The sequence below is a fragment of the Diabrotica undecimpunctata genome, chromosome 5, assembly GCF_040954645.1.
Source record: "Diabrotica undecimpunctata isolate CICGRU chromosome 5, icDiaUnde3, whole genome shotgun sequence".
Lineage (NCBI taxonomy): Eukaryota > Metazoa > Arthropoda > Insecta > Coleoptera > Chrysomelidae > Diabrotica > Diabrotica undecimpunctata.
The window spans coordinates 9,981,895-9,996,564 of record NC_092807.1 but is presented as its reverse complement, the minus strand read 5'-3'; the positions used below and the strand labels follow the sequence as shown (position 1 = coordinate 9,996,564).

The 14,670-nt window shown below is 33.0% G+C and overlaps 1 protein-coding gene across 3 annotated transcripts in view; it reads left to right on the top strand.

The window, feature by feature from the left end:
• Positions 1–14,670, top strand: part of Smg6 (Smg6 nonsense mediated mRNA decay factor) — a 323,010-nt gene that overhangs the window by 214,131 nt on the left and 94,209 nt on the right. For all 3 annotated transcript variants that reach the window (XM_072531434.1, XM_072531432.1, XM_072531433.1), the window contains 2 exons: positions 10,430–10,704; positions 10,925–11,092. In XM_072531434.1, the coding sequence (XP_072387535.1) occupies positions 10,430–10,704; positions 10,925–11,092 (443 nt within the window). The remainder of the gene's footprint in view (positions 1–10,429; positions 10,705–10,924; positions 11,093–14,670) is intronic.

The window sequence follows — 14,670 nt, the reverse complement described above, 5'->3', positions numbered from 1 at the left end:
GCCGTTGTAACTAGCCGGTTAAGCATTTGAAAGTTACTAAAGTTTTACAGGGGATAGATATGTATGTTTACAATTGAATTCCATGATTAATTCATTTTCATAAAATTTTGAGTTACTGCAGTCTTGCACTGAGGGTGCGATATTATTCAGTGGAAGAGTTACTTAATGAATATCTGAGAAATTACAGTATTTTTATTTATATTTAAGTATCACATGCAGCAACTCAAACTTATTAAAATCCACAAGGAATCTACGTTCCTGTAGTTGGCTGTATACCATATATTAAAAAATTAATTAAAATCCTTTGTAAAAGGTATACATTTAAACACCCAAACGGGCTGTGTTAGACAAAACGTTTTCGGAATCCATCATTCCATCATCAGTGTCTAGGAGCACATGAATGTAGCCACTAAATATATGGGTAAAAACCCGTTAACAAATAATTAGTTACATTTGTTTGAAAGTATTTCTTATAAATTATTAGGATATTAAAGTTACCGTTGGATTAGGTAACATGGCGACATATGACTCCACGTTGAAGTTGCTAGTCCTGAGACGGTGTGTCTACGAGGACCTTATGGAAGCAACTCAGTTGCTTTACCTTTTACAAAGGATTTTAATTAATTTTTTAAACTTATTAGTTCATAAGATTTTATTATGCAATCTGCAATTTATTTAAATTTTGCAATAGATTGTGTATTTTATTATCTTTTATTTTGTGATATTGACGATTTATGTAATTTTAGTAAATTTTAAATTGTTATTGATATTTTTTTGACTTTTTGTAAGCTTTGTCCATAAAATTATACAATTTTCAGTGACAATAAAGCATATTGTATTATCAGTACTACAGGAAGATTTGCTTTTTATACTACTTACTGATTGTTTGGATCAGTTTAGATTTATCAACTGGTCTTATAAAGAATGAATTCGAAACGTTTTTTTGAATTTGGCAGATAACAAATAGGATCTTGTGACAAAAATGTGTTTGGAAGAGAAAATGTTTGAGCTGTGTTGTTTTTATTTCGAAGATCGTTTATTATGGACCAAGTTTCTTTTGCAACATTTTGAGAGCTTTCCAGACGATGTTGATAGTAACGATTTTACGATAACGATAGTACTACAGGAAGATTTGCTTTTTATACTACTTACTGATTGTTTGGATCAGTTTAGATTTATCAACTGGTCTTTTAAATAATGAATTCGAGACGTTTTTTGAATTTGGCAGATAACAAATAGGATCTTGTAACAAAAATGTGTTTGGAAGAGAAAATGTTTGAGCTGCGTTGTTTTTATTTCGAAGATCGTTTATTATGGACCAAGTTTCTTTTGCAACATTTTGAGAGCTTTCCAGACGATGTTGATAGTAACGATTTTACCATAACGATAGTACTACAGGAAGATTTGCTTTTTATACTACTTACTGATTGTTTGGATCAGTTTAGATTTATCAACTGGTCTTTTAAATAATGAATTCGAGACGTTTTTTGAATTTGGCAGATAACAAATAGGATCTTGTGACAAAAATGTGTTTGGAAGAGAAAATGTTTGAGCTGCGTTGTTTTTATTTCGAAGATCGTTTATTATGGACCAAGTTTCTTTTGCAACATTTTGAGAGCTTTCCAGACGATGTTGATAGTAACGATTTTACGATAACGATAGTACTACAGGAAGATTTGCTTTTTATACTACTTACTGATTGTTTGGATCAGTTTAGATTTATCAACTGGTCTTTTAAATAATGAACTCGAGACGTTTTTTGAATTTGGCAGATAACAAATAGGATCTTGTGACAAAAATGTGTTTGGAAGAGAAAATGTTTGAGCTGTGTTGTTTTTATTTCGAAGATCGTTTATTATGGACCAAGTTTCTTTTGCAACATTTTGAGAGCTTTCCAGACGATGTTGATAGTAACGATTTTACGATAACGATAGTACTACAGGAAGATTTGCTTTTTATACTACTTACTGATTGTTTGGATCAGTTTAGATTTATCAACTGGTCTTTTAAATAATGAACTCGAGACGTTTTTTGAATTTGGCAGATAACAAATAGGATCTTGTGACAAAAATGTGTTTGGAAGAGAAAATGTTTGAGCTGCGTTGTTTTTATTTCGAAGATCGTTTATTATGGACCAAGTTTCTTTTGCAACATTTTTGGAGCTTCCCAGACGATTTTGATAGTAACGATTTTGACGATTTTTTTAGCTGTTTTGATCAGTTTCTCTGCACTTGGAGATATATTCAGTGACAAAGGCGTTGAGAGTAAATTTCTTGATGTACAGTAGTGAACGCATATTCTTGGCTGAGATTCATTGTTGCAATCAATGGAATACTGTATCGTAGAACTTTGCGATGGTGTTTGTTGGATAGTTTGTCTTAGAGGGTTATGAAAGTAATTATAATCATCATCATCATGCAAACTCTTCTGTACACTGTTGGACATAGGTCTCCCCCATTTTTCGCCACTCTTCACAGTTCTGTGCGTCTTATTGCCATTTCTTAGATATTCGTTTAATGTCGTCCATCCAGCGTGTTGCTGGTCGTCCTCTGCTGTGTTTGTCTTCTCTTGGACGCCAGTCAATTAGTTTTCTGGTCCATCTTGAGTCATTTAGTTTCACTATGTGACCTGCCCAATTCCATTTAAGCTTGGCTATATGTTCGAGGACATCAGTGATACCTGTTCTTTTCTTTAGGTCTTGGTTCCTTATTTTTTCTTTTTTTTGTCACGCCGAGAGTCGATCTTTCCGTTCGTCCACTCACATTTTTAGTGCCGTTGTTTTTGTTAGAGTGAGAGTTTCTGCTCCATATGTCATAATAGGAAGAACGCATGGGTCAAATGTCATAGCTATCGGGATGTTGCTCTTAAAGATGTCTCTTAGTGAATCATACGCAGCCCAAGCAAGTGTTATTCGTCGTTGAAATTCACATGTCTGATTATCCTTGCTTATTATGATTTCATGACCGAGATATATGTACTTTTCTGTCAATTATACCACTTGATTTTGGATGGTTAGGTGTTCTCTGGGAACCAAATTTGTCATAAATTTTGAAGATACGTTTTCTAATTCTTGTAGCATTTGTTGTGCTTCACGCAGATCTTCGGTAATAAGTACTATATCGTCGGCGAAACGCAGTTGATTGAGCATTTCCCCGTCTATTTTTATTCCTTTATTTTTCCACTTTAGCATTATAAAGGCGTATTCGAGGACCGTTATAAATACTGTAGGTGAGATATTGTCGCTCTGTCTCACACCTCGCTTTATATGAATTTCTCTGGTGATATGATGTAGTTTTACTACATTCTTAGTTTTCTTAAATCTTTCCTTATAGCTTTTGATACTTCTTTATTTGTTTTTCGTAGTTTTTCTTCCTCAATGCTTTCGTTTCCTTTGATTTCTCTTCTAGTTTCCATTAGTTGCTTTGTTTCAATGGTTATTTTTTCGTCTTGGCGTCTTTTAGGACAGCATTTTACTTGAGCCTCTCGAATAGCTTTTACGATATTATCGTTTAGGATATTTACATTATTTATGCATTCATTTTGTTGTAGGATTTTATTGATATTGTTTTGGTATTCATTTAAATTCATTGGGTCGTTCCATATCGGGTTAGCTTTCTTCCTAATCATTTTGGATCTTTCTGTTATTAAGTCTAACTTTAGTTTGGCTCTTACCATTCTATGATCGCTGCCTGTGGTAAAGTGATTAAGGACTGTGACATCGTTGAATATATGTTTTCTGTCACTGATTATGTAGTCTATCTTGTTCCTGATCTTGCCATCTGGGCTTTTCCACGTCCATCTTCTGTGGTCTTATTTAGAGAAGAAACTATTCATCTGGTATAGATTTTGTTGTAATAGCAATTATAGTAGTGTTAAAAGGAAAAAATTCAAAAAGTAATAATGTTAATATATTATTGGTTGTGATTGTATCTGGGCAAATATTCGACATGATTAATCTTTTAGCAGGAGAAATTGGTCTTCTTGGTTTAACAACATTCTCTCAAATTTTAATTTCTCAGTAATTGTTCAATAAATTGTTCACAATTTGTTCACTTGGAAGATCGATGCAAAGTCGACCATTTACAAATTTTGACGGGAACAGCATGGAAAAAGCGGTAATTATTTGTTGTTTAGCAACAATTGAATGAACAAGGTGTAATATAGAGTACAATTTAAAGTAATAAACTTAGTCTATATTTTAAATGTATTACTTCAAGTCAGTCAGTCAATCCAAATAGGTTGTAATTGCAAAAAGAGACTCTAACCAGAGTCTTTGATTTTTCTAACTTACTGGTAGCTATTCATTTGTCTTAAAACTGCAGGATTATCTCTCGTAATGCATAAAACTATGTATATACCTAGCTATAATATCTAATGTGAGCGTTACAAAGTTATGGCTATTTTTAGTCGTCTTCTTTATTAATAGCGACACTGACCTTAATGGTCGGTTTGTCTCGTACGTTTCGAGTACTCACACATTCACATTAACCAATTACACATTCCAATCACAGCGAGAACTGCATAGAATCGCTATTCGAACGATTACCTGACCAAATAGCCGCCTTCCGAAGATGATTTTGTGTAAAATGAACGGAAAATTAAAGAGGCGTACGTTTATTTGCGTAAATAAATAATTTAACGATAGCCATCCGGCATTTTAATTGCTACATTAACACTATTACTTCCATAATCATTATTTAAATTTTTGAATTAGTATAGTACGAGGGAGTTTTGAAGTTTATGCAAACGTTCATCATATTCGTCGTTATAATACGTTATACTCGGTTATAAACAGATCGAAGTAAATGCGTGGTAGATATAAAAAAGTTTGTTTTTAATGCAGTGGCGAGAATTTCTCTAAACAGTAATGCCCAACCTAACGAAGCAGTGGCATTCCAAAGAATACTTATGATTTACAATAGGTCAAATTGTTGATATAATATTTAATTATATTTGGCAACATTTTTGTATACAGTTGGTACAGTAAAATCCCGATGCAGGTCATTATCTACGTGGGAGATCTAAGTTGACATCTTGCCAAATTACAAAAAATTCCTGAATTCATTTTAAATCAAATATATCACATAATTATTGCAGCAACGGATTGTAAAGAAGTAAAATAGACTAAAAAAACAACAATTTTTTCATTACTTATTTACTTTGAAATGTTTTGTTACAACCAGATTTTCAAATGTTAATTAACCTTTTTTTTTTCAGCTTCACTTAACTTTCAGTTTTCTAATCGAAACATTACAATAATTGTACATATTGATGGTTTTATATAATTTGTGAGTTATTTACAAAAGTATGGTGCTTAAAAGTTACACACTAGTGCATGCTTCTGTTTCCAGAAAGTAGTTGTAACCTCGGAAACCTTTTTTTGGATGGTGCGAAAAAGGTCGCCAATGGATACACTGCGAACGGCAGCTATGCGGTTGGTGGAGAGCGAGTCGGGGGTTCGAAACTAGTTACTTCGAAACCAGGAATGGATCCAACAGAAGAAATAATAAAGATAAAACAAGATAAGACGAATTAGAAAAGACAGAGAAATAGATAACAAAAGAGATAGGTAAAATTACCTATCTTAAGATCAGATAAGAGATAACTTAACTTTTTGGGGTTACAAAGGGGAATACTAAGAAACCTTAGAAACGAAAAGAGATCAGGAGAGATAATTAGGTTCTGAGAGCAAATACAAGAAAAGATATTATCAGTTAATCATTAAATAAAGGTGGCCAACAAACTACATAAACAAATAAAAAATAATATGTTCTGTGGAATTCGTTCACTTACTTACCTACAAACATATACAGCGTGATCCTGGTCGAAGATATCGTCATAGTTAAATATTTTTATTAGCAAATATTCAGATATACTCTATTATCAGGAAACTTATTAGGAGTAGATAAACAAAATGCAGTACGTAAACAAAACAAAATATATTCAGTAACTGAATCACCAGACTAGACGGGTGAATTCCAAAAACAAGAAATACAAATAAACCTCCCGCAACATGTAAAAAAATGCGAAATCTTTCAATATAATATACATGACATGAACATATAAATAAAATATAACGTTAAGGAGAACTTGATGTTTAAAAAAAAATATATCCAAAAGAATAGAGCATATAAATATCTCTCCTTAATGTTTTAGGCTTATCTCGAGATAATTGGCTTTAAAAGTAATAATTTATAGCAAGTACAAAATAATACTAAATAAAGTTACAATAACGTTGCAGAAGTACAGAGACAAGATTATAAAAATCGGTTTTACCAAAAATTAAAATAAGGACCAACCCCCACTTGGTTCACAAGAAGCTACTCGCACAGCTTTTATTTAAATTATGAATGTTTGTAATTAATATTTTTTAATGAAAAAATATAAAAGTTAATGAATGTTCTGAAAAGTGCAATTGATGAAATCGTTGTTCTTTAGAGGAATTAATTGCGTCGGTAGTTAGCTTTAATCACCGATCAGGAAAATATTGTCGAAAATAGCCTGTAGATTACTCTACTTTGGAGATACTTGGAGCTAATATTAACAGTAAGACGACTTACAGTAACTCTAGATGATATTGAGATACAATAGACGTGTATATATTAAGCTTATAGATAAATTCCCAGAGAAAGAAATACGTCCAAACTCTTGGACGACGCAACCAAAAGTCAGTCTAATCTTTTAGACTACTCAACGAAAAGTGATCCTCTCTTTTCAAATTGGACAAATTATCCCCTAGAACAGACTCATCCCCACCCAAAGAATTCCCTCTTAACAAGAACCGACTTATTTTCATTTTCGGCGTAAACACATAAACATAACGGTATTTTTTAAAACGGAAAGCAAACAGTCAAATAACTGTATTATATTGAGGGAAACGTTCTCTTTGAATGTAAAGCTGTTTATAAGAAGTTTAACAAATTTTATTACTCTCTTCCCAGCGCTATAAAAAAGGGGCCTAAATATTCTTTGTTCCCCAAAAATGACGATTGCTCTCAAATTTGTAACAAAGCAGCAATTAAGTAATCTGCATGTTTCTTTACTTCTTTTAAAAAATAAAAAAGTTGAAAGATATCAAAGAATTAGGTCTACAAAGATACAAAATCTAAAGTACTGTTACCTTCTCATAAAAGACTGTATCGGCACCTCTCATACCAAACAGATTATAATAATATCTATACACAAATGCGTGTGTGATGTCCTTATTTGTAGTAGCATCACTCTTTCTGAGATTGGGACAAAATCCTCTATTGATTTGTTAACCTCTGTATCTACAATAATTGCTACTCCACGTCTATGCTGGTTGTCAATGTTTCCCGAGTAATTTAAGGTACCGGTTTCTGTCATAAGGTATCCTGAGTTACGCCACCATATTTCGCTTATACCTAATATATTTATATTCATTCTTCTCATTTTTTGAAGAATTTTATGCATTTTACCAGGTTGATGATGCTTTTGACGTTCCAAGTACCTATTTTTGCTTTTGATAATTTTACTTTGTCTTGTTTCGATGTTAATTAAGTAATTGTTAATGGTTAATACAAGATCTACCGAATTTGATAAAGCAATGGATACGTCTGGACTCACCGCATGGTTTTTAAAAATGGAAGAGAAAAAGGTGAAGCGTAGACAAGAGTAGGTAGAGAAGGAGAGGCGTAGACAAGTAGAGATAGAAATAATAAATAGTTTATCTCTAATTCAGAAACATTTTAAGTTAGAGTTGAGTCAAATTACTGGTAGAATAGACAAATTAAAAAAAAAGAACGACATTAAAGTCGATTTATAAAATAATATAGAACAACAACAAAATGATTTAAAATCTAATTTAGCAAGACAAATAGTTGATCTAGAAAGAAAAATTGGTACTCAAGCTTCTGTATCTCAATATTGTTTCAGTCACTAATGTCGAATCTGAACAAACAACCTCATCAACTTTCATAGTTGAACCAGGCACAATTAGACCTAACAAAATTTTAAAACCACCCACATTCGATGGTCAAACAGCATCGTTTCAAAAACATTACAAAACTTATTGTGTTCAATTCGAAACTACGGCTAAAGCAAATGGCTGGACTGAGAAAGAAATTGCACCTTTTTTGGTAGTGTCGCTTCGAGGACAGGCAGCAACCGTCTTGCAATTTATTCTCCAGGATACACTTAGTTGTACCTCTCCCGTTTAAGCTTTAGAGACAACCTTTACAGATAAGATGAAATATGACCAGTAGTATCTAAAGCAGGTTTTCCAAAGTCAACAGTCCGATCTGAATACAAATGCGAGAAATTGGTGAAGGAGCAGTGTTTAATGAACAATTACAAGAATTCCAAGATGCTTTGAACGAATTACAGGTTTCAAGACAGAGTAGCTTGAAGAAAAAGAGAATGCAACCGAAGAAGTAAATCTTTAGGTGACCACAGTTGACATGAACAAGATAATGATCAGACTTCCCTAAAAAACCTTAAAAAGAGTCAAAAGAAAAATAATGACTTAAAAGAAGTCATAAGAAAATGGCTTAAAAATGGAGTAAGACCTATTTGACAGGAAATAACCAAATATAGTAGAACTATAAAGGCCTACTGGACTCAACGGGAATCTCTGTATCTTGCAATGGTCTGTTATATGTATATTGGAAGTGGGAAAGCACCGATAGATTACTTACAGTTCAACAATTGGTACTGCCAAAATCACTCATTAAGTGTTTTGCAATAACTTCATCGCAGCCTTTTTAAAGGACATTTTGGAGTCACTTGCCAGAGTTCAAGACAGATTTTACTAGACCAATTATCGCCGAGATGTAGAAGATTTTTGCAAGAAATGCGATTTATGTAACGGTAGAAAATACCCTAGAACGAGAAGTCGTGGTAAAATGGCACAGTATCTTTCCGGAGACCCTTTTGAACAACTTGCAGTGGATATTCTCGGTCCACTTCCGATCATAGGTAGAACAAACAAATACTTAATGGTGACAATGGATTATTTTTAAAAATGACCCGAATTTGCACCCTTTTAAGTACAACCCAGTAACTCTCGATTTATAGTTATAGCAAAATGGTTTGAGCCAAAGATATTAGATGATATTGATACCATTGATTTTATTATCATTTCCTTTTTTTAAGACAAACAAAAAACGAAAAATTTTTATCTTCTCTAGAAACTACTAAATAATTTCTATTGTAGTAGATCTTGCCACTTTCGATGTTTTTACGAAAATATCTCTATTCTTCATATATTTTTCCTAAACTATTAAACCTACCCAAGCAACATATTTGTTAATTTTTTTAATAATGTTGATTCACTAACACTGCTCCAATTGCCCACTCGAAAACCTGTCAAAACTTGATCGACAATAATTATTCGCAATTTCCGATGGTAACGAACCCATTATCGATTGTTTGTTATGTCAATTTGGAGAATCTCATTTACCTTATTAATTTCCCAATGGTGGGAACCTGTTATTTTTTTTCATTTCAGCGATGTCGTAAACCATATTTGTATTTCGCACGATGTCGTCTCCGACTTGTGGGTTAAGTACACATTCCAAGAACGATTTGTTTTCTTCTTACAATGTATCAATATATACTTAAGCATCATGATCGATTTTTCGCATATATTTTTTAAATAAATAACTCTGTATTTGGAGCGCATATTTTGACATATCAGATATGTTCAAGAATTCATCCAGATATGTTAAAATGAAATTTTTACTATTATTCTGATGCTATTTTCTTGTGGCATTTTAAATTAATTACTATTTAAATGGGAATAAGCCACAATTAAAGGTTAATATTACTAATGTTTGTATTTTGAGAACGATTTCCGAAGTGGAAATTGAAACGTCAATAAACGTATTTTAACCTTTAATTGTGGCTTATTCCCATTTAAATAGTAATTAAATTCTTACTCTTACAGATGTATGTAATGAAATATTGTGCCTGTGTTATCAGCATAGCATATAGCATCTTATTCTAATAAAGAAGTTACAAAACCGTAACGAAATATTGAGATATATAGAACAAATAGAGTTTTATTTACTACTGATCGAATTGCCGATTTTAAAACACTATTTCACACAGTACGGTCGAAAATAATTTAAACGAATATAAGTTTATAAACGTTAAACATAGTTTAAGGTAAAGTGGAAATATGTTATAACTTTAAGATTTTTTTATGGTGTTATTTATTATTATTGAAATCAAAATGAAATATATTTTATTTAAGTTTTGTGTATCTTTTTTGTCATTGATTGCATTAGTATTTCTTTGTATATCTATTGATAGGTATAAGTCTATAATATCTATTGTTAGTATAACAGTCTAATTTTTTATGCTCTTTGTCAACCTAAAACGTTATGCTCTAATAGCATCTCTAGATCTTGTATCGTGATTATGGAAGTTGGAGTTTGTGTTAAACTTACCAATTTTTTTGTTACAGGCTGCGACCAAGTTCGTCTTCCAGAGGACAGCGTCTTAAGCGGTTTCACTCCGCTTCTCTACACCGCAGACGACGCAGTCTACGTCAAGAAAGACATCGATTTGGAGTCTGCCCACTTCACCCAACGCCTTAATAAACTTCTTTTCTTTGGGACGGTGTATCTTTGCGGAGTCGATCCTCCAGTGTTAAAATTAGAAATAGAAGACGAAGTCAGGGAGTACGTTTCGGTCGTGTGTACGAGTAATAGTAGGGATTCACCGCCAAACACGGAGTTGGTAAGCAAAATAACTTTCATAAATACTCTCTTATATCTTCTATATTATCTGCAGGTGTCTTTGATATTGTCTACATGTGCAGACAATATAAAGGATCTTTATAATCCACAATTAATAGATGTAACAATAGCATACATAATTTTGCCTTCAGCTATTGTTCTTCTTTTGAAATCAACATTGCGATTCTTAACCACACTCTATTCTTCACGTTTACTTTCAGAGGCCGAACAACGATGTACTACTGGAGAGCTTCAGCGACAACGAAGAAGAGCAGTCGGACCAGACGATTACAACGGGTGCCTCTAGCGAAGTGCGAGACCTACTTACCCGAAAGGTCGAATTAGAGAAAAGAAAGAGAAGTCAAGAACTACATATGCAACGAGTCAAGGTAAGTGTTGTTTATTCCAAATGTGTTTGTGTTGTGTAGTTACGTTTTAGGTTATTAGGTTTGATAATGGATAATTACAGTAAATTTTAAACTTCTAGCTAATGATAATATTAAATAAATTTATGTGTAAATTAAGGAGCGACAATTCTTCTTTTTTTAATGGCGCTACAACCGCCAGTCGGATACTTTCCTTCGCCACTGCCTGATGTTCGTGGTTTTAAGATCCCTCCCTACGTAGTCTATCCATCTTTTACGGGGCCTACCTCTTGTTCTGTTTTCTTGGGGCTTCCATCACTGGACTACTTTTACAGCTCGATTATCTGGAATTCTTTCTAGGTGACCAAGCCAGTTTAGTCTTTGTGACTTTACAAATCTAACAATATCTGCGCTCTGTATTAGTTGATCCAGCTCGTGGTTCATTTGAATTCTCCACGAACCATCGCTGCATTGGGTTGGTCAAAATATCTTCCTTAGCATTTTGCGCTCAAATATTCTCAGTTGATTTTCATCAGTGGTTGAGAGGGTCCATATTTTACATCCATATGTGACCACTGGTCTAATTACTGTTTTGTAGATTCTAAGCTTACGATTCAGTAACTTACTTTTCATTAAGCCTTTGTATGCATAAAAGCACTTATTATCGCTAAGAATCCGTGCTTGTATTTCTTGACCGATGTTGTTGTTGTCATTTATTATTGAGCCTAGGTAGGGAAAAGTGGAGGCATATTTGTAGGTATGGTTGTCAACCTTCAGATTCTCATGTTCATTCAATTTTGTGCACTCCATATATTTTATTTTGCTTTCATTTATATATAGACCAAACGTAGCAGCTTCTCGTTTCAGTTCTATAACTTTTTCGCTTAATATCCTTTTGTTGCGGCTTATTATGGCAACATCATCCGCATATTTGCATTGATCTTGTATTAATACAGCCGTTTATATCCAGTTTTCTAACAACAGCTTCTAAAGTTAGATTAAAAAGTGGTGTTGATAAGGCATCACCTTGTCTAACTCAATTTTCAATATCAAAGTCCTTCGTCATATCTCCATATATTCTCACCATAGCTTTGGAACCCTCCAGAGCCATTTGTATATTTAAACTGACTTATTGGGTATCCCTAACATAGATAGTTGCTTTAACATCTTTTGTCGATTTACTCCATCAAACGCCTGTTTGAAATCGATATACAAGTTGTAAATAGGTATGTTATATTCAACACATAAGGAGCGACAATTATTTTGGAAAATTTTAGTAATTAAATCATTAAAGTGGAAACAGAACAAATCACGATGTTATCTGATCCACCTGATTAATGTAATTTTACATGGGCTTAATAGTTTACCTTCAAGATATGTTAAAATTGGATTATATTATGACACAGAGTAATCCGCTGCAGAATTTTTTTTCATCCTGTGAATTGTATTGCATAAAAAAAAAAGAAACGCACGCGTTGTTTTGATCGCTGGTATCACGTTGGCATTGAGTATAAATTGGGATCGTACCTTAGATAATTAAGATGTTAGTGATTGCTGTGTAAAATTTCGTTAAAGTGTTGTTATTTTGAGATACCAATAAATTATTTTTTTAACGTTACTACTATACTCCGACAAATATCAGGGAAAAGTCTGTTGGATAGGGAGAGAAGCGAAAACATAAGAAGAGCATGCAATATAGAAGACATAAATGGATGGGTGAAAAAACGGAAACAGGAGTGGAACGAACATATTAGAAGAATGGCAGAGGATAGGATATTACGAATAGCACGAGATAAGTCACCAAATGGACAAGAAGTATTGGCAAACCAAGAAGAAGATGGTGCGACAATTTAAGCAATTTAGGAGGCAATATTGAAGAAGAAACAAGCTTTAAAGCTTACACACAAGAAGGAAGAAGAAGAAGAAGACGTTACTGATATCTCTGTCTACTCAATAGCGGCAGTCACAAAACAGTTGACAGCAGGCATCTTGTGTTTCTCTTGTACAAAACGTAAGCGACTATAAGCTCTTTCTCTCTCTCTCTGTCTCTCTCTCTCTCTCTCTCTCTCTCTGTCTCTTTCACTCTCGGCATTTTCGACGATACACGAAACCACATAATTTCAATTTTTTCAAGGAACAGTAGATTGACATTATCCACAAGTCTGAAGTTAGTTAACAGTTGTGTTATGAAAGTGATGTTATTTTGAACTTCATGTTAAATAATTAAAATTAAGTTAACCTGTCTGCTTCTAGTATTTATATTTTTCTTCGTTGAATATTTTAATATATCTACTCTCATCATGGCTTTGGATACTCTAAAGAATGAAAGGAAAGTAGTAAAAGGGGGTTTCACCAGAATCTGTAATTGAGGCGGTAGCTAAAAGAAGGGCCCATCTGCTAAAAGTGTGTTTTAGAAACAAGCATTCAAAGATTTAACGTCCATGCCTAAGGTGAGCCAACACTTGCATTCTTTAAGTTTTATTTTTAAGAATGTTCGATCCATTGATAAAATCATAGAGAACACCTTCATAAAATATGTCCTTTTTTGTTTTCAAATGAAGAGTATTAAAGCAAGTTTACATAAGCCCTTCTTCTGGAGAACACATTTGGCAGATTAAAACGTTGGGATAAAAAGGCCTATACCTTTTTACTGTGGTATAGTATACTACAGTCATATATTGTAACCGTTTCAAAAGATTTAAAAGAAAATCATTATAAATTTCGATTATATTTTTTTTAATAAAACTAATAGCCCCATCTATCTGTCAAGTACCTACCTGTAGCCGACTCAAGGATTCTTCTGTAATTCCCAAATATATCCGGTAGATGAGCATATTTTTCAACTTGTCGCTCACGCCCAATTTCCAGATTCAGGCGCCATGATAGCGCTTCGCTCTTTTCTGTTAAGACCGTCCAACCGTTAAGACGTGTTTCCAAAGTGGGTCTCAATTCAGAGGTGAGCAAATAAATCCTTTTCTTGTCCATATTTCAGATAGATATTTATTTTTTTAGACCCTTATTGGAGAGGCTATAATGCTGATATTATATTTCTAATACTCGTCGCAAGATAGTATTGCTATGGAGTTATTCCAGATCATGGCCCAGTAGCAGTATCTTTTTTTGGAATCCCTAACCCCTCTTATCTAGGATGGTGGTGATTTGATATAGTACGTAGCTGAATCAATTTGGTGACTGATTAAATAAGAAGAGAAACAGAGCAGATTAAGGTTGTACCAATTTTTATTATACCTACTTTCAAGACAACAGAAATGATTATGAACTCAAAAAAAATGAAAATATAGTGAAGTGTTCTAATTTAATTTAAAGGTTTATTTTCTTCATTGTTCCTAGTTGATAAATAACTATATTATTTTCAATGTAAACAAATTTCGAAATTTGGGGTTAATATATATATACATTCATTTTCTTTATAACCAATTCTTAATTTAATACGATACAAAGATTTTTTGTTTATGATAATGTTAACATAAAATAATATTTTGGAATCCCTTTGGGATGACGTAACTTTTAATGTTTTCTTTTTGTTCATTGCTAAGAAATAATAAAGAATAGTTTTCTTGTAAACTTTCAATAAATCTTAA